At 48.5% G+C, this 21,557-nt stretch overlaps 8 protein-coding genes across 8 annotated transcripts; 3 read left to right on the top strand and 5 right to left on the bottom strand.

Annotated features, from left to right (window-relative positions):
- Nucleotides 1-1,948: 1,948 nt before the first annotated feature.
- Nucleotides 1,949-4,113, bottom strand: MAM_04712 (uncharacterized protein; the record flags this gene model as incomplete). The annotated part of the gene is made up of 2 exons (XM_040823510.1): nt 1,949-3,783; nt 4,008-4,113. The coding sequence occupies 2 exons, from the start codon at nt 4,111-4,113 to the stop codon at nt 1,949-1,951; spliced, it is 1,941 nt and encodes a 646-aa protein (XP_040678763.1).
- A 1,438-nt stretch (nt 4,114-5,551) lies between these two features.
- On the top strand, nt 5,552-6,687 carry MAM_04711 (homoisocitrate dehydrogenase precursor; the record flags this gene model as incomplete). The annotated part of the gene is made up of 2 exons (XM_040823509.1): nt 5,552-5,576; nt 5,642-6,687. 2 exons carry the CDS (start codon nt 5,552-5,554, stop codon nt 6,685-6,687), a joined length of 1,071 nt encoding a protein of 356 aa, XP_040678762.1.
- A 308-nt stretch (nt 6,688-6,995) lies between these two features.
- Nucleotides 6,996-9,238, bottom strand: MAM_04710 (elongation factor G 1; the record flags this gene model as incomplete). Its single annotated transcript, XM_040823508.1, has 3 exons — nt 6,996-7,050; nt 7,104-9,127; nt 9,185-9,238. 3 exons carry the CDS (start codon nt 9,236-9,238, stop codon nt 6,996-6,998), a joined length of 2,133 nt encoding a protein of 710 aa, XP_040678761.1.
- A 778-nt stretch (nt 9,239-10,016) lies between these two features.
- MAM_04709 (Peptidase A1) lies at nt 10,017-11,533 on the bottom strand (the record flags this gene model as incomplete). The annotated part of the gene is made up of 2 exons (XM_040823507.1): nt 10,017-11,158; nt 11,218-11,533. The coding sequence occupies 2 exons, from the start codon at nt 11,531-11,533 to the stop codon at nt 10,017-10,019; spliced, it is 1,458 nt and encodes a 485-aa protein (XP_040678760.1).
- Nucleotides 11,534-12,537: 1,004 nt separating this feature from the next.
- MAM_04708 (Pyridoxal phosphate-dependent transferase, major domain protein) lies at nt 12,538-14,253 on the bottom strand (the record flags this gene model as incomplete). Its single annotated transcript, XM_040823506.1, has 3 exons — nt 12,538-12,694; nt 13,019-13,704; nt 13,771-14,253. 3 exons carry the CDS (start codon nt 14,251-14,253, stop codon nt 12,538-12,540), a joined length of 1,326 nt encoding a protein of 441 aa, XP_040678759.1.
- Nucleotides 14,254-14,854: 601 nt separating this feature from the next.
- On the top strand, nt 14,855-15,630 carry MAM_04707 (uncharacterized protein; the record flags this gene model as incomplete). Its single annotated transcript, XM_040823505.1, has 2 exons — nt 14,855-15,214; nt 15,271-15,630. 2 exons carry the CDS (start codon nt 14,855-14,857, stop codon nt 15,628-15,630), a joined length of 720 nt encoding a protein of 239 aa, XP_040678758.1.
- A 1,646-nt stretch (nt 15,631-17,276) lies between these two features.
- On the top strand, nt 17,277-20,284 carry MAM_04706 (ABC transporter (Adp1); the record flags this gene model as incomplete). Its single annotated transcript, XM_040823504.1, has 2 exons — nt 17,277-17,532; nt 17,595-20,284. The coding sequence occupies 2 exons, from the start codon at nt 17,277-17,279 to the stop codon at nt 20,282-20,284; spliced, it is 2,946 nt and encodes a 981-aa protein (XP_040678757.1).
- Nucleotides 20,285-20,593: 309 nt separating this feature from the next.
- Nucleotides 20,594-21,511, bottom strand: MAM_04705 (uncharacterized protein; the record flags this gene model as incomplete). The annotated part of the gene is made up of 1 exon (XM_040823503.1): nt 20,594-21,511. The coding sequence occupies one exon, from the start codon at nt 21,509-21,511 to the stop codon at nt 20,594-20,596; it is 918 nt and encodes a 305-aa protein (XP_040678756.1).
- Between the last annotated feature and the right edge of the window lie 46 nt (nt 21,512-21,557).

The following is a 21,557-nucleotide window of genomic DNA, read 5'->3' as shown; positions in this document are numbered from 1 at the left end:
ATCCGGAAGCTTTTTAGCAAAGTCTGATATTGGAAGCTTTAGAAAGTGTACGTCATTGAGTGCACAACGTATGACCACCACATGGCGCAGGCCTTCAGACTGACACTCATGAGATTGATGGCCAGAGCTTTTCTTTTTTTCTGAGTAGATTGAGATCACGGGTGTTTGGTACATCCAAAGTACTCAAAGATTATGGTGATTGGCCCTAAAGTGCTTAAAACTTTGTTACCAGATCGGATTCTACCTAATTAAGTATGCAGATACTCGTGTATTGAACAGAGCATGTACTCGAACAGATAGATGCTATCAGCAGCGTCATACGTCCACGAAAAGATGCTTGGCAGGCGGGCGGTCGGGTCGGCGGATTGGCACCTGAGCGGTAACTAGGTACCCAGCTATGCAGATGAATTGGTACGAGTGTCAAAATTTCCAAGACGGCGTCCATGTATCTCTAGCAAAAAATTGTTGCTAATTGTGTTGTAGAGTTCTGAAAGCCCTGTGTTGCTCAGGGGCATGCGGCTTAGTCATCCATGAATTTTTCGCCCGAAGATCCGACCCCGACTAATCAATCTTCTGTATCATCATGCAAAGTGCTTCGTCTCTCTAATCACTGCTGCATATCGGCAAACACCGTCGCCATTGACCCAGTGCTGTACTTATTGTGACAGATCTAGGCCTGATTCATACATTGTTTGTGCCACTCACACATCTGACATTGAATGTCATTATGCTTGCTAACATCAACTTTCCAAGGGCCTACCGACCATGCTTGTCGTGTATATTCCATGACTAGCGAAATTGGGATTGCTTTCAAGTGACCATCAGCTAGTAACATATCGACCTACCGATACTTAGTTCAGTTTTGCCATGCCCTCTGTTCTAAACATAGCACGCATGTGCTCTCACCTCCAAAATGCATCCAAAGCTCGCCTCGCTCTCACGTCCGTCCCCAACAACAAATACAACCTTCACCTCGCCCTCGCGCTTCATCGCTCAGGCTTCTTCTCGTCGGTTTATCGATCCGGTTCTCATCCTCCTACATCGGAGCAAATGATTTCGCAACCACCAGAGAAAGTCACAAGTGCCAACGTAGCCAATATGAGGATATGGCTGGGTCTCAAGTACTGGGATGGGAAACCAGTATTGTCGAAAGCAACCATGATCAGCAAGCCCTCGAGATTAATGACTGCCGACATTAAGGAGTTGGGGAGGCTAACAAGAGGGTTTCCAGCGAAATTGAAGGGCGGTGTAGTTCCGGGACTGAACTTAGGGGAGTGCATGTTTGTGGCCACATCAAGGGGAGTCTTGGAGACGAGGGAAGCACTGGCCAAGAAAGTAGGCGGGCTGCTGATTTGTAGGATATCATGATTGCGTCAGACGAGTCTGAACATGTACTTTTCACAGAGAATATAAGGGGCTTGCTCATTTGCTTTGATCGTGTCTCCCAACTAGTACATTGAAAGCCAAAATCGTCGTCCCTTGTGTTTCTATTCAATTGTACTATGTGAAGATTGCGTTGCACCACTCTTGGCTATGAGTTTCAAATTGAACGCTCAATTGTACTGCTATGCTAGGTATCTAATTTGCTAGATCTAAACTGTCCTGGCTAGATTGCGCCGCCCAAACAACGAGGAAGAATAATCAAGTGTTTGCAGTTGACAGAATCGATGGCACTTTATCGTGCGCACACCTTCATTACGGGTCTCCCCATCTAAACACGACGGTTTTTGACGTTGTTGCCCGTAGAGGTTCCAGCACATTCTGTTTCTAGGGACGTCTCCACCTTGGAAGCATGGTCTTGAATTGCAGGATCATAGTGGTTATCCAGAGCAGCATCTATTATCGCGACATCGTTAGTCTTTCGAGCGTCGAGGCTGACTGGTTTGATATTCGAAAAAGAAAGAGCGTTTCCTTCCAATTCAAGGTAGCTTTGAGTGATTCGATGCACTTATTGAATGGACTGTTTATCTAGGTGATTGGTATCAAGGTGCGAAACGGAGTTTTCAATGGCATGTTGCTCAACGAGGTCCATCTCGACTAGGCCCATAGTCTGGTGACCCTCAGCAATTATCGGCTCCTCGTTGGCTCGATTATTCCCAATTGGACCTTGATGTACTTTGCCCTTCTCTGGCACTGATTCGGCTTCAAACATTTGCTGTTTTGTCGTGGTTCCCAGAATCTCATCGTTAAGCCCTTCAATTGCACCACACGATTTATCCTCGCCGGCTATCTCATTGCTGCCTACAGATTCAGGTGCTTCTGTCAGCCCACCGGCAGGTGGCGTGGGTACTGCAGTGAGTGAAGCCTTAGGATCGTCAGCTTCCTCTCGTAGTCGACTATTATAGATAGGATCATTCATTGCTAAATTCACGTTGCCAAATAAGCTAGTGACGGTTTCCAATCTTTGCGGTTCTTGTGGTGCCGCTGATGAGTCCATCTCTTCGGTTGAACACTTAGTGGCGGGATTAGAAGAAGATATGGTGTTTTCGTGTGCATTGTATATTCGTAATTGATGGTCATTGAGGAATTCGTTGCCTTCTTCTTCAGGATTGAGAGGGTCAAATTCTTCGGTGTAGCCCGTTAGTGGCACGGCAATCCGCCTCGGTGTTGTAGACATCGGAATCCTTTGACTCCTGCTGCTCGCTGACCTTGGAACTGCCTGATTCCCATGCTCACCGCCTACTAGTCTTGGGACAGTTCTTTTTGGTGGAGTGACCGGGACTTTGTCAGTGGCTTTTGAAGATGATGCCTGTGTAGGGCGCATCATACGTGCTAGAAAGCGTTCGTCGACATTGCTCTGCCTCTTCTGACTGGCCGTAAGTTGCGACTGTTTTCTGGGAGGCGGTCCAAGACTTGGTCGGGACTTAGAAAAAGAGGAGCCTTTCCCCTTGATGGCGGGCTGTGGAACCGTAGAATTTGACATAGTCGATCGAAGAGTGGGTTGGATTATTTTATCTTGGATTCCAATATGGCGAAACAGGGACTGACGAGATACATGTACTTTCGATACCGAAGAAGCGGTTGGCGCGGTAAGTGATGATGGCATTTGAACTGGCTGGGTAGGTGACTTTGGCTTCGGCTTGACAAAACCCGCATCATTCTGGCTCTTCGTCTTGAGAGTTCGGCTTTTGGCAGCCCCTGGGGCAACCGTTCTCGCTTTGGCAGATGGGATTGGCCCCGCATTAACATTGTGGATCTCATCAGCAGATGACTCTCTAATTTTGAGGCTTCTAGTAGCAGTGTTCGAGCTTGATCTGGCAGCAGAAGTTGCACTGGTATTTCTCATTGCTCCTGTCGTAGTCGTAATAGCTTGGGCTGAGGAACGCGTATTTTGCTTGGTGGAGGGAGACGGGTCCATGACGGAGGCAGACTTGAATTCTGCATTTTCCGCGGAGCTTGTTCCTGCTTGTTCGTTCGCTTGGCGCAGAGGTGAGGCCGGCTTGTTCTCGGCTTCTGTGTGTGCCCTGTTCACATCTGAATCTCCGCTTACAGGAACACCAGCCTTTTCGTGGTGGGGTAATATTCTCAGAGATTCGAAGATCGTCTTGCTGGCGACATTGCGACGCGAAGATTCGCCCACGCCATCGGATGGCATTGTGCTGGGGTTGTCAAGATAGTTGCCGTTGGATTCGGTGTCTGCAGTTTCGACACTCGTTCGTCTTCTGGATAAGCTCGATTCGCCGCTGTGGTCTCTTCTTAAACCCATGCGGCCGTCCTTTTCAATTGCAACAAAGTTTGTGCGAACCTTGGAAAGCGGCCGCGATGAGCCGTTGGAGCTGGCGTCTGCATCGCAAAAGCACAAATCAGCCTCTTTCCATGAATAGTCTCAATAACTTGGCGGCCTTGCAAAAAGACAAGTGCTCTTGTAACAACCTCAAGCCGGACCATAGTACTACAGGAAGTGACTTCTGCTCCGTCAAGCTTATGACCATGAATGCCACAGTACAGCACGGTCGATCAAGCTGAGACTAAGAAATGATTCCACAAAGCCCTCCCCGAAAACTCACCTCCAATATGCCCACCTGGCGTGATTCCTGGAGACCTTCCTCTGTCAGGCGGGCTTGCGTCGCCTTTGTTCTCAAACATGGCTCTCAGGTTCTTGACCTGGCTCATCTTTGCTCTGGCAGATGTCGCGGCAGAGAAAATGATAAATGGCAGGACAATTGACTAGTGTAAGGATGATGACAAATGGCCGACAAAGATCGCGACAAGGCTTTGAATGCAAGACAAGAGCAAGTTGCAGCAATTAGGTCACTGGTCACTCCTTACTCCTGGGGCTGTTCTATGCCAATGTGGGGCAATATTAACGAAGTACCAAGCACCGGGTCTGCAAGTGACCAAGTACCCTACTTAGGTACCTATAATTAAGTAAGTACCTTAAAAGTAAACGTGGCCGGTAATCGAACCAAGCAGAAGCAGCCTGATGTTAGGAGCGCAAACGTGGCGTTTCAGGCACTTTATGTATTTCTTCAAAAGCTAGTAGCTAAATTTGTAAGTCGGGCATTTGCAACTTTCCGTGCAAATAGACGATGATAGGTCCATAACAGACAGTATGCCGTAGACGCGTAGCTCTACCACCACGGGATGGTACGGCAGCACTCGATATGAGGACAGGTTATTGCATACACACTACCTCTCTGACATGCCTCCAGCCTAACAAGTGCTTCGATAGAAGTCTAGTCGGTAAATCCATAAGGTTCAGCAAGCTTTTCCCCCTGATTCTGCTCTGCCAGACCTAGCTACCCATAAGCACAAAGCAGGAAAACACAAAATGTTAAGTCTTATAGTGACTAGAAGCCTAATCTTAAATGGTTATATATAATTGCACGCAGATAAGTAATCTCAATCGCGCGCAATCGGCTGATATTGGCTTCCGAGCTTGCCTGGAGCGCGTTAGGTCAATCACGAGATTAAAGGTACAGTAAAGATGTACCAAGAAATGTAGCAAAGAGGCACATATGTCAATTCAAAGGTGGTAGACACTGTCTTATACTCATTTTAGCCAAAATAAACAATTAAGATAGAACCTACAATCACCAGGCTTTATAGCCTCAAGGAATGCACTCCAGCCGCCACACACTAGGTACCTGCGTTGGTGAAAGGATATAGAACCGGAGTACGAAAGAATTCAGTATTAATGCGATCATCCTAAACAGGGCTCTTTGCCCTAAATAACTGAGTCCATTTGCGGGCAGAAAGGCTGAGCTCTAGGGAGGGCCTAGTAAAAAAAGGTCTAACCCGCTGTTAACATACGATCTGCACGAACCAAACGGTCGTCTACAAGGGTAATGGCTCTGTCTTGCTGATGCGTTAAGCTTCAGTCAGGTGTGGATGCATGAAGGGTGATCTAGTGCCTACCGCGCGGGACTTAAGCTCACTTGGAGCGGACCAATATCGTAGTATTATTATGGGGCAGCATCAAGCACGCACGCCCAGCTTTATAGCCTCCGATCCTCGGCTTCCATTGCAACCGCAAAATTTAAGCTCCATCCCAATTGCAGTCCTTTATTACTTGTCACCAGCACAATTTTGCCGCCACAAGCAACAAGGAATGTCTGTCCGCACGCTAAGAATCGGTATGTTTCCATTGACACTCTCACTTCCACAGTGCACACTCTAACATCCAACCGAAAAAATGCAGGCCTCATACCCGGTGACGGAATTGGCAAAGAAGTCATTCCAGCCGGCCGTCGAATCCTCGAGGCCCTACCCAGCTACCTCAACCTCAAGTTTGATTTTGTAAATCTCAAAGCAGGCTTCGAAGCTTTCGAGCAGACCGGAACAGCCTTGCCAGAAGTCACTGTCGATGTCCTACGAGATGAGTGCGACGGCGCACTCTTTGGCGCTGTCAGCTCGCCAACGCATTCTGTCAAGGGTTACTCGTCACCTATAGTCGCTCTGCGCAAACGCCTCGACTTGTACGCCAATGTTCGTCCTGTAAAGACCGTAGTGACCGCTCCTAAGCCTATCGATATGGTCATTGTCCGCGAAAACACGGAAGACTTGTATGTCAAGCAGGAGAAGACATTTGACGGCCCTAATGGCAAGATCGCTGAGGCGATTAAGCGCATTTCAGAAAATGCTTCGTTCCGAATCGCTTCCATGGCTGGCGATATTGCCGTCCGGCGTGACAAGATCAGACAGTCAAGAGCCGTCAGTGTTCACAAGAAGCCTCTTGTTACCATCACTCACAAATCGAATGTACTCGCTCATACGGACGGCTTGTTCCGTGAAGCATCTAGGCGAGCACTCGCCGATCCAAAGTTTGCCACCATCAAAGTAGAAGAGCAAATTGTTGACTCTATGGTGTACAAGCTTTTTCGCCAACCAGAAGACTACGATGTCATTGTCGCTCCTAACCTCTACGGAGACATTTTATCCGATGGAGCTGCTGCATTAGTTGGCAGCCTCGGCCTTGTCCCAAGTGCCAACGTCGGGGAGAGGTTTGCCATCGGAGAGCCTTGCCACGGCAGCGCGCCAGATATTATGGGCAAGGGGATCGCAAACCCCATCGCTACATTAAGAAGCACCGCGCTCATGCTTGAGTTTCTGGATGAACCTGCTGCAGCAGCAAAGATTTATGCGGCCGTTGATGCTAATTTGGAGGATGGCCAACTTCTCAGCCCGGATTTAGGAGGCTCGGCGACTACAGAGCAAGTGGTTGAGGATATCCTGAAAAGGTTGTAGAATTATGTTGAGAGCTGTCTCTGTGTTCGTGATATGTGGGCGCAATGAAAATTTGTACAAAATTGTCCACACGGTCACGGCACGTTCCTGCTCTTGCCGTACGTGGGCACCCTAGTCTCTTTACTTTAAGTGCAATAGTTTCTTCCTTCCACGCTTCTCAACGCATATCAGAACACACTCTGTGCTACATATGAGCTGTGAAACATGACCACATCGGGAATCGTTCTAGTCTACAGATTGTTTTACATGATGTCGCAACGCACTCTGGTTGTCAGAAGCCGGACCAGACATACATATATACATTCGATCTATTTCGTTCTCTTCGCTTCGAGCTCGGCCTGGTATTTGGCAATAAGCTCTTTCCTGGGGATCGATTAGCATGCCATACGTCCTAGCAATCAATTTGGCGTACGTACTGTAAATGAGGAGGAGCAGGGGCGTAATGGCTAAATTCCATGCTAAACTCTCCCTTTCCCTGCGTTGCAGCTCTTAGTTGAGAACTAAAGCCAAACATGGCATTGAGGCTGCAGTCACAAATTAATGTAAAGTCCTCGTTGCCAATTTCTGTGTCGTGGATGGTCGCGTTTCTCTTATTCATGAGCATTAGAATATTGCCCTGAAACTCATTAGGTGCTGCGATGGTTGTCTTCATCAATGGCTCTAAAACCTGGCCACCGGCATCGGTGAATGCTTTTCGAAAGGCCATCTGTGTCGCCAGGCTAAATGCGTAATCAGAGGAGTCCGTGACGTGGGTAGCACCATCATTAATGATCATTTTAGTACCGATGACTCTGTGGCCGAGAAGAGGACCACGTTCGCAAGTCAGGTCGAAACCCTTAGCACAGGCTGTTAGGAATTTGTCTGGGATATGGCCACCAACAACTTGGCTTTCGTAGTGGTTGTCCTCCGGCGTATCATTGGGCTCGATCCATCCAGCCACACGGGCGAAGTCTCCGGGCCCGCCGCTCTGTCGACGAAGCAAGTAATCGAACTCAGCACGGTGAGAAATCGTCTCTCGGTAAGCCACACGTGGCTGTCCGGTGATACATTCTGTCTTATACTCACGCTTCAACCGCTCAACATAAACCTCCAGGTGTAATTCGCCCATGCCGGAGATAATAGTTTCTTCGCTTTCAGGGTCCACATGCACCCGGAACGTCGGGTCTTCGCGCTGAAACCGATTCATGGCCTTGCTAAAATTGTCTGCGTCGGCCGTTCGCTTTGGTTTAATGGAGAGAGACATGACGGCATCTGGGACAAACATTGACGACATAGTATAAGGCAGACCTCCATCCGTGAATGTGTCTCCTGATGCACAGTCAACCCCGAATACCGCACAGATTTCCCCTGCACCAACTTCAGACACATCTTCCATTTCATTGGAGTGCATTCTGACAATGCGGGGGATTCGGACTTTCTTGTCTGTTCGGGAGTTGAACAGGTATGTTCCCTTTGTAAGGGTTCCTTGGTAAACACGAATGTACGTAAGCTGGCCATAATTGTTCTCTTCGAGCTTAAACGCAAGTCCAACGAAAGGCAACGAGTTGTATGGTACCAATTTGACGGCTTGTTCGTCTTTGGACTTGTCGAGAGCAGTGTTCTCAATTTGAGATGGGTTTGGTAGATAGTCACAAACGGCATCGAGCATTGGCTGTACGCCCTTGTCCGCCAGAGCAGAGCCCATCAAGACGGGTGAGAAGTTGCGCGCAATCGTGGCCCGTCGAATAGCTGCCTTGATCTGCTCATTGCTGGGTTCCTGCTCCTCAAGGAAAATTTCCGCGATCTCGTCATCAACATCGGCCAATTTCTCGATAAGTATCTGACGTTTCTCTGCTGCAAGATTTCGTAAACTAGCAGGAATGGCATCAGATCTGACTTTGGTTCCTCGGGGGCCTTCGAAATACATCGCCTTCATCTCGATTAAGTCAACAACACCTTCGAACTCATCTTCAGCTCCAATAGGAATCTGGATTGCGGCGGCCGGCATTTTTAGCTTCAAGTTGATTTGTTCCACGGCTTTCCATGGGTTGGCACCCATGCGATCCATCTTGTTGATAAAAGAGACTCGGGGAACCTTATATCGCTTCATTTGACGATCCACGGTGGTAGTCTGCGATTGAACGCCACTGACGGCACAAAGAATCATGACGGCGCCATCAAGGACACGAAGAGCTCTCTCGACTTCAATTGTAAAATCAATGTGGCCAGGCGTGTCGATCAAGTTGAAATGATAAGTCTCTTCCTTGCCGTTCTCTTTCTTTTCCCAGTCGCAAAATGTAGCCGCAGATTGAATGGTGATGCCCTTTTCCCTTTCGAGTTCCATGGAATCCATCTTCGCACCAATAGCGTCTTTGCCCCTTACCTCGTGGATAGCCTTGATTCGACCAGTATAGAAAAGAACACGTTCGGTAACTGTTGTCTTGCCGCTATCAATGTGGGCCTATGAGAAACAAAGCGTCAGCTGTCATTTTGTATCGTATGTCCAAGTAGTTCTTACCGCAATGCCTATATTCCTGACTCTAGAGAGTCTCTGCACCTCTTCGGGTGGCATATTGGCTTCAACATACTCAACTGTCAAACTTGCGGCATCTTCTTGGGCTTTCTTCAACCTGTTTCAATTGGCAAGAAAGGCCTTAGTTAATTTGTCCAAGGCTAGTATTTCCAAAAAAAAAGTCTGGATGTAGTAATTTGGTTTGATATGCTTGTCTTACGCTTCTTGAGCCGCGTTGGCCGAGCGCAATGCTGTTTGGCTGAGGTCTCTTTTAGCTGGGTAGCTCACTTTCGGAAGATCGAGTTTCCCGCAAAGCGAATCGACAGGCCGCCGTCGTAGAAACAGGAGACGACAGCCTAGCTGCCTAGCTGCCCCCTGTATTATCATTGCGTAAGTTGCGCTCAATGGACTTCCGAGTCTGCTCGTTGATGCCACAGCAGGTCTACTCCGTTCAAATGTTGCATTAAACTTTTTTAGGTGGCCTCGCCCCCTTGGTAATCGGATATCTCACGTGCCCTTCGTGGGTTGGATTGACTTGGGCTCTTCCTATTGGGCACTCAGCCGACTGCTTTGCAATGCTAAAATCCGTAACAAACTTGTTCACAAGCTATGCATTGTTTTGCACATAGAAGATAATTTCGATTTTCATACATAGGTTTGTTTTGGAATTGCCAGTGTCTCCAGCCCGTACCACACAACTACAGCTCAGGTATACAACACTCTCCGCTGAACTCCCAATTCTACTTCATCTCACAAAAGTTTGGAACACCACGACAGAAGAAGAAAATAATTTCCGGCAGTGAAAGAACGTGAAGAAAAAAGAGACAGAAAAATGAACTTATCGATATATGAAGCTTGGGCTGCCCATCAACAGGGCAGCAATCGTCATGCTGATAAGAGCCGATGAAGAAACTGACAGCGGTTCAAGGGAGCAAGCCGAACTGCCTTCTTGAAATCCTTTTGCAGCGGATTGACCTGTTTGGTTTGGTCGTGGCTGTGTTCCCGATTGACTGCTATTATTTACTAAAGTGGCCGAGGGTATGGCTGCTCCCTTGCTCGCAAATACCATGACATTTGACTTTGTCGAGTTGAAGTCAGTTGGTGCAATACCGACTTCATTATTTATCAAGTCATAGACGACATAGGCAGATCGTAAAAATGTGTCCCCTAGAAGCCACGGCGTTTCCGATGATTTCTGGATACCAAACTCACAGATAGCTTGGCCACTATGAGGGCCTGATGAGAACGTCGGTGGCTTCCCAGTCGTCAATGGCAAGACAAGCTCATCCATAGCGACATTAATGCGTGGACCATCAGGTCCAGAGAAGACGAAAGAAAAATTGCCAACATGGTTTGCGTAAGAACACGGGATGATGGCTGTCTGGAAAGAGATCTCATCGTAGGTTGCTCCTACTTCGCTCCAGACTTGGGCTGCTATATCCGGAGGTAAATAGCTAAGAGTTGTGCCAGAATCAAGCACTACCTTCATAGGTAGCTCTCTTGACGTCAAAACATCATTTCCACTAGAACTAGTAGCCTCGAGAGAGTACAGTGAAACAATAAAGTGGGTAAATTGTCGATTTTCAGGTTGTATTGGAAGTCTTGTCAAGTTTCCAACATATTTCTCAGTGTCGACGCCCCCAAAGAGAATACTTCCTGTGCTGGCTTCCAGGTCATTCAACCACAAGCTATAGGCAGCAGAATTGATGATTCCGGCCTCCTGCATAGCTATCGGCAGGTTCGGGTATATGGTATCTGCTGTTTCCGTCGATGCCTCGTCTCCAGCATAGCCAACTCCTATCACCCCAAACGATATGTCCGTTCTCCTCCCCAGGCCCATGGTGAAGTCCACTACTGATTTCGAGCTTATTTCTAGCTTGTCTGTAAAGTAGTCGCCAATTGATGAGCTATTGTCTTGGTAGGATACGTCGAATCCGTTTGCGAAAAGGACATCAAATGTTCTGGACCGATCAGGGTCAACTGGCGACAACAGTTACTGACTGGTTACATGCATTTAGGTTTGTATGTGGATGACTTACAGGAGCCAAAAGGGCAGCCGCCTTGAGTTTTGTCCACACAGACGGGAGCTTTGTTAGACGGCACCCAGACATCGCTGCTACCAGTATCGAGCTGCAGAGAAAGCTCTTGACCAGGTGTTCCGATTTTGACCGCCACAAAATATCCGCCTTGAATTTGTTCATTGGATACATCCGACTGGAGGGTTCGGGCCCGGGTTTGGAGCCCGTTCGCCTGATGGTGTTTCTGAATATCCCATCGAACCACCTGTCCAAACACAGTTGATGCAAGGATGGTCAACGGAGACAAACAAGTGTACACGGCACTCGAATGCTTCATGACGAACGCTCCGGTTATATATTTCTGGAACAGTCGTATCGGGAACTCTCCAGATGATGTAGCCTAGGTCGCAAGTTTAAAGTTGTCGCTCGATCGCATGACCACTTCCGGTCCAGGCCTTCGAACGATGCAAACCAACGGAGAGTCGAAGTCAATTCCAGCTCACAAAAACCATCTGGGACCCAAAGAGTTTCAATCAATTAAAGCTCTCCAGAGAAATGATAAATGGCAACAGACTGTATTTATGTTTATGTTGCGAATGCCGGCCACTCCGGGTCATGGAAGTCTGATTTGTCTTGTCGGCAAGTTCGTTGACGTGAGTGTCGTCATCAACAAGCTACCGGGACGCCCGAGGGAAGGGGTGTGTGATGCCAGCGCCTTCTGCTATTCATTTGTCAGACGAGGGGCTTCACACCCAAAGCCATATGTTAACAATACTGTATGTAATTAAGTCCCATGTGTATATCAAACGCTTGAGTAAAATTATTTCGCACGAAGATACATAACAGATAATTTAATGATAATTCTATTCCCAATAAAATTTTATCTCGTGATATACCCTGAAAAACTATTAGCACAGAACTTAGCAGTACTTAACAGTACGGAGGACTTGCGGTGGGCTTGCTGCTCCTTCCCCTTACTCTACCTCGGAGCTCGACAGTCTGTCGCACGGTAAACAGGGGGTATTGACACAAATGAGAACTGGCCTCTAGCGACGCCTATTTTGCGTGATCCAATATCTGATGATACTACCATGGAGTGGGATCATGTTAGAGAAGAGTTTTTTTGCATAAGCGCCAGCCCGAGCATCCTTGTGGCCAATACTCGCCAATTCCATCCACCAGTAAGCATTTTTTAGTGCCCTTTTCCATTTCAAAGACGACCTTCACAGATACAACGGACTGATTGGAAACCCTAGCGCTTTTATGTTGCGGTAAATTGCAAGACACATTTCTGTTATACCTGGAAGCGATGATAATCTCTTCTTCTCTTTGTGTTAGCTTTTAGTAGTTGATTGCAACAAGCTGATCCATGCAGAAGGGGCCAGTTGCAATTTCGAGAACATACGGAGCATACTCCACAATAGTGTTTTCACTACTACCTGAAGTTACGAGATGACCGGGAGCAGAAGGCCTCGGTATGGAAAGTATACCTTTCTTGCTATTTACATAGGTAGGTAAAGTATCCTAGCGCGCTCGTGGTATTCTGGTGATTGTTCTCAGCTATGGCAAGACCGCCCATCACAATCTTCTACCAGGCACATGACAGATTCCTATAGCCAATTTTTCGATGGCTCTGCTGTCCTCAGAAACAGGGGTCGCGCACGTAGGCATCCGCGGGTTGGCTTAAAACAGTCATACAACAACAAGAGTCAATATCCCAAAGACGCAAAGATAACAAATCCATACCCAAAACTATGCCAACTATAACTAAAATCTGTAGACACAATGTTATAACGTCCTTTCCCAATTGTCTCTCACATACTTATCCAGCTTCGTCAAAGCTTTCTGTAGCACTGTGGTCTCGCACACATAGCCTACTCGTACAAAGCCAAGGAAGTCTCTGCCACCACCAAAGCAGAGCGAGCCTGGGCAAAATAGAATTTGCGTCTTCTCGAGGAGGTCCTTGCAAAATGAAACATCATCCACCGGCCGGCCGCTGACACAAAATTGAATGAACGCTGTGGTACCTGCAGAGGGCTGTACCCAATGACAAATATCATTATGAGCGTCAACAAACTCTTTCAACAGGGATAAATTTGTCGCCGCTAAGGCAACATTGCGTCTCAATAATCGATCAATGACCCCCGATGATAATGCATAACCAGCGACGTAATCGTCTAGTTGAGACACGCTGATGGTTGTGTAGTCCCGAGCAGCAGCCAGCCTCTCCAAAATGGCCCGGTCCCTCGAAGCGATCCAACCTATCCTGATTCCCGCTAACGCAAATGCTTTCGACATGGACCCGGTAACAATGATCTTCTCATAATCCAAGGCGGTGGCCGGAGGCGGCGAATTAGGATGGTTGTATCCATTGTGAAACAGAGGACGATATACCTCGTCTGACAGGAGAATAATGCCCCTCTCTTTGGCCAAGGCGGCAATCTTTTCTAGTATTCCAGTCGGAATGACGGCACCAGTGGGGTTATTTGGATTGTTGATAATGATCATCTAAGCAGTAATGTTGGTAAAACATGATTCACGTTCAGGTTGCCGAGGTTAATGGCTGTCACGTACCTTGGTACTGTCGCGAATGAGACCACTCAGTTCATTAACACTAGGAATATAGCCAGTCTCTGACCGTAAAGTCCACAAGGATACATCAGCTCCGAGGCTAACTGGGACAGAATACAACTGCTGATATGTTGGGTAGACGCAGATGACATGATCCCCGGGCCCAATCAGGCTATACAGCACAAGGAAGTTGGCACCTATGGCACCCTGTGTGATTATAACGTTGTCCTCCGTCAAGGAATGTCGGCTAGCGTCGCTACAAAGATTGGCGACACTGTGCCGCAATGCTGAAGATCCCCGAATAGAGCCATAAGTAAGTCTGCGAGATGTCGGCATGAGTGCGGTGACGGGGTTGCCGTCGGAGAAACTTGAGAGCTCGTCCATCGAAATGGAAGAGCAGCACGTTTCGGCGACGTTCAAAACGTCTGGGGTGTACTCATACGTATCCATCCATTTTTCTACTTCAAAGGAGTTGAAGAGAACCATGTTTGTAAGGGGGCAACAGGTTGAAGAAGAAACTGGTAGCTCAACTTCGTCGTTGTTGTGCAAGTATCAAATACAATATGGACGATGCGAATGTCACATGGGCTAGGGTTTATCTCTGGAAAACCCTTGGAAAAGAGCTAGGACGCGAAAAGCGACTGTGGCTCCCAACTGCGACCAACATTTGAATCTAGAAGGCACCGTCTCTTTTGTTGGTAGTAATACCACGGCTCTCCCACACCGTGGATAGCCCGAGCATTGAAACTGGGCCTCGGAAGCTCGATGATGCGCTCCGACTCTCTCTCTCACACGCTCGTTACACAAATAGGACTCTTTCGCCATCTCTTTTGTAGCTGGAACAAGGTTCGCAATATCGCATCGTGACTGTGCATCTATGCCCGCTTGTGTGCGATAGATATCTTAATTCCCTGCGGAGTACGGAGTACGGAGTACTAGGTTCCCCATCAGCAATCTCCACAAAAACAGTAACGACCTTGAAGGAGCTGTACTACGTGAGGTAAGAATCCCCTTCCCACAGCGGTAGCGGTCGACGGGGCTCCCAACTTGCCGCCGCCGCCCCTGCTTACGCCTTGTCAGCACCCTCATGCTTCACCGCGAGTACTTCCCCTTCCTGCCGACCCCGGAGTCGGAGCCACGGGGTCCAGTCGACCAGCCCATGCTGGGGGCGCCCGCCCCCGAGGGCTGGTGGGACGACAGCTCCCGACTCCTCTTCGGCGCGGCAGAGCACATCGCCGCCATTCTACACGAGGCCTCCGAGTGTGGCGTGCATCTCATGACGCCCTTTGCCGGGTTCTGCGCATTCTCAGCCGGCTACCTCAACCTCTACGTGGCGAAATACCCCCGAATGAACCTGGGCCGCAGCCCGCGAGCAAGCGACTGTCTCAAAATGTGTCTCGACTACCTGGAAAAGTTTCGACTTGTCTGGAAAATCGCCGACGGATGGGTAAGCCGCCCGCAAGCATGACACGACCGTGGCCACCGTTGCGCTAACATTGAGAGGGCGGCACGCGCAAGATCAAAACGATACACCATGCATCCGTGCTCTACGAGCGAGCAACCGAGGACCGGACACGATACCAGGGGCGCACACGAGCAGACTTTGATACTCTACACCAGTCTGTCCACGAGTTCCGTGTCGTGGATAGATCCGACGCGCATACTCGGGAGATTCGGGGCGCGGAGCGGCCCTCGGCGCAGGCGACTTGGCCGGTTCAAGGGCACGAGCACGAGCACGAGCACGAGCACGAGCTCGACACTAATACCTTGTTGAACCAGCTTTTCGCGGAAGTCAGCAATAACCTCGACGAGCAGGGGGCCTGGTCTCAATGGTGGCCGGCGATTGATCAGGTGGATCTTTAATGAGCTGCGTAATTACATCCGGGGTTTTTTTTTTCGTTGAAGCTTCCAATGAATGAGTGACGACCTTTGATTTTTTTGATTTTTTTTTTAAAAAGGGCTGTAATATCTGGTTTTCTATACATGTCCTATTTTTATTTCCCGGTCTAGAAAAACAGTCAACAGATAATGCACCTCTTCATATGGCTCCCCTCCCGTCACCGCCAACAAATGCATACCTGTCGCGTCAACCATTCGCCGTTTCTCCTTCCAATCACGCCTTTGCAAAGACCTTTCTCGAGTTCATCAGGCGAACAGCAAGCATAAAGAGCATGCCGACAAAAGGCGCCACAACCACGCCAAGAGGACGTTTTTTGAAGCAGCTAAAAAGGCACGTAAATGGCGTCTGGATTCTGTACTAGATCTACTAGAAATTTGGGACGAGAAGGGTGTACATTATAGGCGAAGAGGTTAATAGCGTTATTAGGTTGAAAATTGGCCCGCCTTGGTGTCCGGCCCGCCTTGCTGTCGAGCACCACCTTTGGTGGTGAGGGCTTTTGCTAGCCGAACCACATAAAGTGGGGCGGGCACGATTAGTAGTACGTAGTACACAACAGCCAGATAAATTTACCCACAGCAGGATCTCGTGCTAAGCGCTTTGACGAAGGATAATTTGAGCACCAAGACTGGTTGAACGCATTTGAATCGCCAACAGCCACATTTTAGACCCGTGGACGATTTCGTGCTTCTGAGCCAATCATCCTGATCCGATATGAGGCGTAGGTGCGTGCCACACTTGGACTTGACTCGTAAAAAGTAAGTAGTTAATACTCAATGCTCCGTACCTAGGCACCTGATACGCACAATAAAGACCTGGTGGACTTTTTTGTTTGAATATGTCATATGGTACTAGGCACAGGTATGTCATACCATGTAAGGTATTTGGGCTCTTTTGTAACCGTTGATATAAGGAGATTTAGGGGTTCGGGCGCTGCGGCTGCTCTCCGGTTAGCAGGCATTTCGAAGCTTGGGCGTCAATCATGGTCACCCGTCTGCTTGATGGGGAACAGACGTGGCCAGGCGTTGTCAGCGACGTGAACCAGACCCACACCCACACCGCGGCGACGTCACGATCCCAAGCAGATACCTCGACCGTCCTCAACATCGCTCCTTGCACTTCCGCCCTCGAATTTCTGTGATTGTATCGGCTTTTCTATTTGAGTACTATGGCCATTATGGCCTCCTCGCCTCGGAGAAGCTCGGTTTGGGGGGCCGTGGTTTATCTGCCATTATTAGCAGCAGCCTTTGGGAACTCGACATATCCGCACATGGATATGCTACGGTCTAATTTGGCTTTGATGGATGGCCGGCCTAGTGACTGTCCCCCTTGGTAAATTCATCGAAGAAATTGCATTTTATCTGTTCCTAACTGCTGATAGTTTCAACTGTCTCCTTCCATCCCACGTCTGTGCTCAATATGCTGGTTGCAACGAGTTCAATGGAAAATGCGATTGCCCAGCTGGCTTTGGTGGTGACGACTGCCTCCAACCCCGTACGTGCACCGAAACTTGCATAGAAACTGAATGCACGAATGATAGCGTCGATCGATCACATATTAATGCGCCCTTTGTTTAGTTTGCGGCTCTCTAGCAAAAGGTCGAGACCGACAGATGCGATCTGGAGACACCTGCGAGTGCGATAAAGGTTGGACAGGAATCAACTGCAATGTTTGTACAGATGACAGCGCCTGCAATCCCTTAGTGGAAACCGAACAAGGCGGCGTCTGCTATCAGAATGGAGAGGTCGTGCGCCATAATCACCAAATTTGCAAAGTTACCAACAAGAAAATCACGGACCTCCTTGGTGAACAACGGCCTGAAGTAACTTTTGCTTGCCAGAAGGATAAACGAACATGCGACTTCCAGTGTACGCCTTCAATTTATTTGGCTTTTGACGTGATAGTTTCGATACTGACGTCTTCGCTGCAGTCTGGGTCGACGCCGTCGAATCGTTTTATTGCAACTTGAGCGATTGTGATTCGCGTGCCGAATTTGGGGATATTAAGAACACAACTTCGTACAGTTGCGGTAAGATAAAATGCAGCTGCATCCCGGAGCGCATGCTGTGTGGCAAGGACGGGTCAATAGACCTGAGCGACTTTCTCAACCAAGCAATCCGCGGCCCTGGGGGGTTTCAATGCACCCAAAAGAACGGCGGTGCCCATGATTGCGCCTTTGAAGAGCCAGAGATGGACAAGCTGATCCGCAGTCTTATTGGTGATTCTAGCATCCTTCTTGACTGCCAGGCTGGCGAATGCCTGCACGAGACTCAGGTTCCAGGGTACACAAGGCCAGTCAAACAAATCAACACACCTCTTATTTCAGGGGTCATTGCTATATGTGCACTGTTCGTCGTGATTATCATCATCACGACATGGATACTATCGCGCCGCAAGCTGAGATATGGTGCCATTCGCCTTGAAGATTCCGATGACGAAGCAAGCAAACTCATGGATGAGCACAAGCCGGCTACGTTATATTTTGAACGCATCTCATATCACATGAATGGCAAGTTTATTCTCAGCGCTATTCAAGGGCTGTGCCACCCCGGCGAGGTTACAGCAATCATGGGCGCTTCCGGCGCCGGAAAGACAACCTTCCTGGACATTCTCGCCCGCAAGAACAAGCGTGGCGTTGTAGAAGGCGACGTTTATGTGAACGGTGAAAAAGTTGACAGCTCTGAATACAGAAAAGTTGTTGGATTTGTCGACCAAGAGGATACCATGCTTCCCACGCTCACCGTTCATGAGACGATTCTCAACAGTGCCCTCTTGCGACTGCCCCGTGATATGAGTCGTGCGGCAAAGGAACAAAGAGTCTTCGAGGTAGAAAAACAACTCGGGATTCATCACATTCGGGATTCGCTGATTGGGTCCGAAGAGGGCAAGGGGCGCGGTATCTCCGGTGGTGAGAAGCGTCGCGTTGGCATAGCGTGTGAACTGGTCACGAGTCCGTCTATTCTCTTCCTTGACGAGCCAACCAGCGGTTTAGATTCTTTCAACGCCTATAATGTTATCGAATGTCTTGTTACTCTGGCAAAGACTTATCAACGCACAATTATACTTACGATCCATCAACCACGGTCCAACATTGTGGCCTTGTTCGACCGTCTTATTCTGCTGGCGGGAGGCAAGACAGTATATTCAGGGCCGTTTGCTCAATGCCAGTCGTATTTCGACTCTATAGGCTACGAATGTCCGCAGGGTTTCAACATAGCCGATTACTTAGTCGACCTTACTATGCATGCCGGCGGAAGAGTTTCCGCCGACAATGGAACTGTGGCTATGGATACGGTTAGTGTCGGTCCTAGCAGTACAAAAGCAGTGAAGTCAACAGCGAGCGTTTCGGGAAACAGTACGGGAGAAGACAGTTTTGCAGAACCGGCAGCATCACCTAGGCCGAGGGACTTTCGTCGGGACTCAATCCGCCAACGACAAGAACGCCAGTTATTCACTCGACGAAAGCAGACTGTTGATTCTGCAGCCTCCCTCGATTCCGGCGGGGATGAGACGGGCAATTATAAGCTTCAGCTGAATCCCACAAACGCGCTGCTTTCGCAAACAAGGGATGACCCTCATGATCTTCCCCCAGCTGCCATATCTGGCACCGATCTTGACGGCATTACACTGGCGTTTTCCCAATCTCAAATAGCCGAAACTACTCGCCAGGAAATCGACCAGGCAGTGATAGCTGCGGTTCAAGCGAATGGGTCGAATGCCAACAACCACAGCGAAGATGGGCCTTTCGCTGCTATTAGTGCTGTTGGCCGAGGGTACGCGCGTGTAGGATACTTGGGCCAATTTGCGATTCTCTCTCAAAGGACATGGAAAAATCTTTATCGCGACCCGATGCTCATGCTTACCCATTATGCCATTGCCATAATTCTTGCCGTTTTCTCAGGATACCTCTTCTACGGCTTAACGGATGATATCCCAGGGTTCCAGAATCGCCTTGGCCTCTTCTTCTTCCTTCTAGCCCTTTTTGGATTCAGCACTCTTACAAGTTTAAATGTGTTTTCAACGGAGCGTCTACTCTTTCTGCGTGAGCGAGCAAACGGATACTACTCTCCCATCACATATTTCGCTGCCAAAGTTCTTTTTGACGTAATTCCACTAAGAATTGTCCCACCAATCCTCATGGGGTCGATCATTTATCCAATGACTGGGCTAGTGCCTGATGCATCACATTTCTTTAGGTTTATGTTGGTTTTGGTCCTCTTCAATCTGGCTGCTGCTGCCGTCTGCTTGTTTGTTGGCATCTTATGCAAGAATGGAGGTGTTGCAAACTTGATGGGCAGCTTGATTATGCTTTTCAGCCTCCTTTTCGCTGGATTCTTACTTAACCATGACGCGACGCCCTCCGGAGCATTATGGCTTCAGTCGATTTCGATCTTCCACTATGGGTTTGAATCACTTATAGTCAATGAGGTTGTCGAGCTGACCCTAGTCGACAAGAAATATGGACTTGACATCACCGTGCCTGGTGCCGCGATTTTGAGTTCATTCGGATTCGACAATAGTGCCTTGTGGCCAGATATTCGCAATTTGGGCATCTTTGCGATGACTTTTATAATCCTAGCATATGTGGCGATGCATTTTCTGCTCGTGGAGAAACGATAGAGAGGAGACGTACGCGAAAGTAGGTATGATATTCTTGCCATTATTTCTGCTGCGCACATGTCGGCAGATCCTAGGCATCTGCAAGTTTCAACATGATTCACAGTCACACCACATTTTTTTCGGGTTTTTTTTTCGGGTTCTTTTCTTTTTCCCCAATTACAAGACGGTTCGTTGAATCGTGTCACAGGTAGACGCCGAGGTTCAGGCTTCTGAAATCGCAGATATTTTAGACACTCGATGGTGGAGCTGGTTTCTCAATCCAGCAGCTACATCTGTTGTAAGGAGTGGTGTACATAGTGGACAATACATCTAGATCATCTTCCCACCAGTTAGGTCCTCCGCTATTCGCTTTTGCCGTTTAGCCGAACGGTCAGATTCAGTTTGATCAGCTTCCATAATCCGAGTTGACATTCCAATAGCCGAGTCCATCATGTTAGCAATAGACGGTGGTTTACCGTACGATCCCCAAACATTTCCTGTTGTGCTATGGCGATGCCCATCCTCACTCCTTTTGCGGAAGTAATCCTCGGCAAAAACCTCATCAATCTTTGCCTTTAACTCATTCTCATGAACAATAAAATTCGATGCGCTTGTATAAAGCTCCATCAGCGCATCCCGCCTACCTTCCAACTTTTGTTTCTCCTTCGCAATAACCTTTGTACGACTTCTATCCGCACAAGAAAAACGATTTGGATCGGGGTACACCTTTGTGTCCATGATGGCAGTCAAAACCGTAGGTCGAGTGAGCTTGTCATCGTATCTCTCTGGAGCTGCACCAGCCTTGTTATGTTTGTGGAACCTGCGGCTTACACGCTCGTTGCGAGATCTATCCATCTCCCGCCGGCGGAGCCAGAGTGTATCTAGACCTTCTTTGAGATTGGTACGTCGGCTTTCTGCCAAGGCGGTTTTCCATTCCTGCACTTCCGAAGGTGATTCACTGGAGGGTTTTGTTGATCGTGGTGCAGTTTTATTTACGTATTCAGGTTGAATTTTGCGGTCGCCTTCCCCATAAGGAAATATTTCGCGCGGAACTGGAAGATGACCACGTACTCGGGGAGGCTTGGTCTCATCGGACTGTGGTGGAGTGGGAAGGCGGGTGTAAGATGGTGATTCAGGAGGCACACGGTTCGTTTGGGCAGGGATCGAAGTTGAAAAATTAACGCGGTAATTTGAGAGTGCTCGTCGTAATTGAAGACAAAAATAGGGTCCAGGCGAGCTGGGCACCATGTTTTCGGCTCTATTGCTGGGATTGCGTCGCAGTCAAGATTCAGTT

This window comes from Metarhizium album (assembly GCF_000804445.1).
Source record: "Metarhizium album ARSEF 1941 chromosome Unknown scaffold_10, whole genome shotgun sequence".
NCBI lineage: Eukaryota > Fungi > Ascomycota > Sordariomycetes > Hypocreales > Clavicipitaceae > Metarhizium > Metarhizium album.
This window is presented reverse-complemented; position numbering and strand designations above follow the sequence as displayed.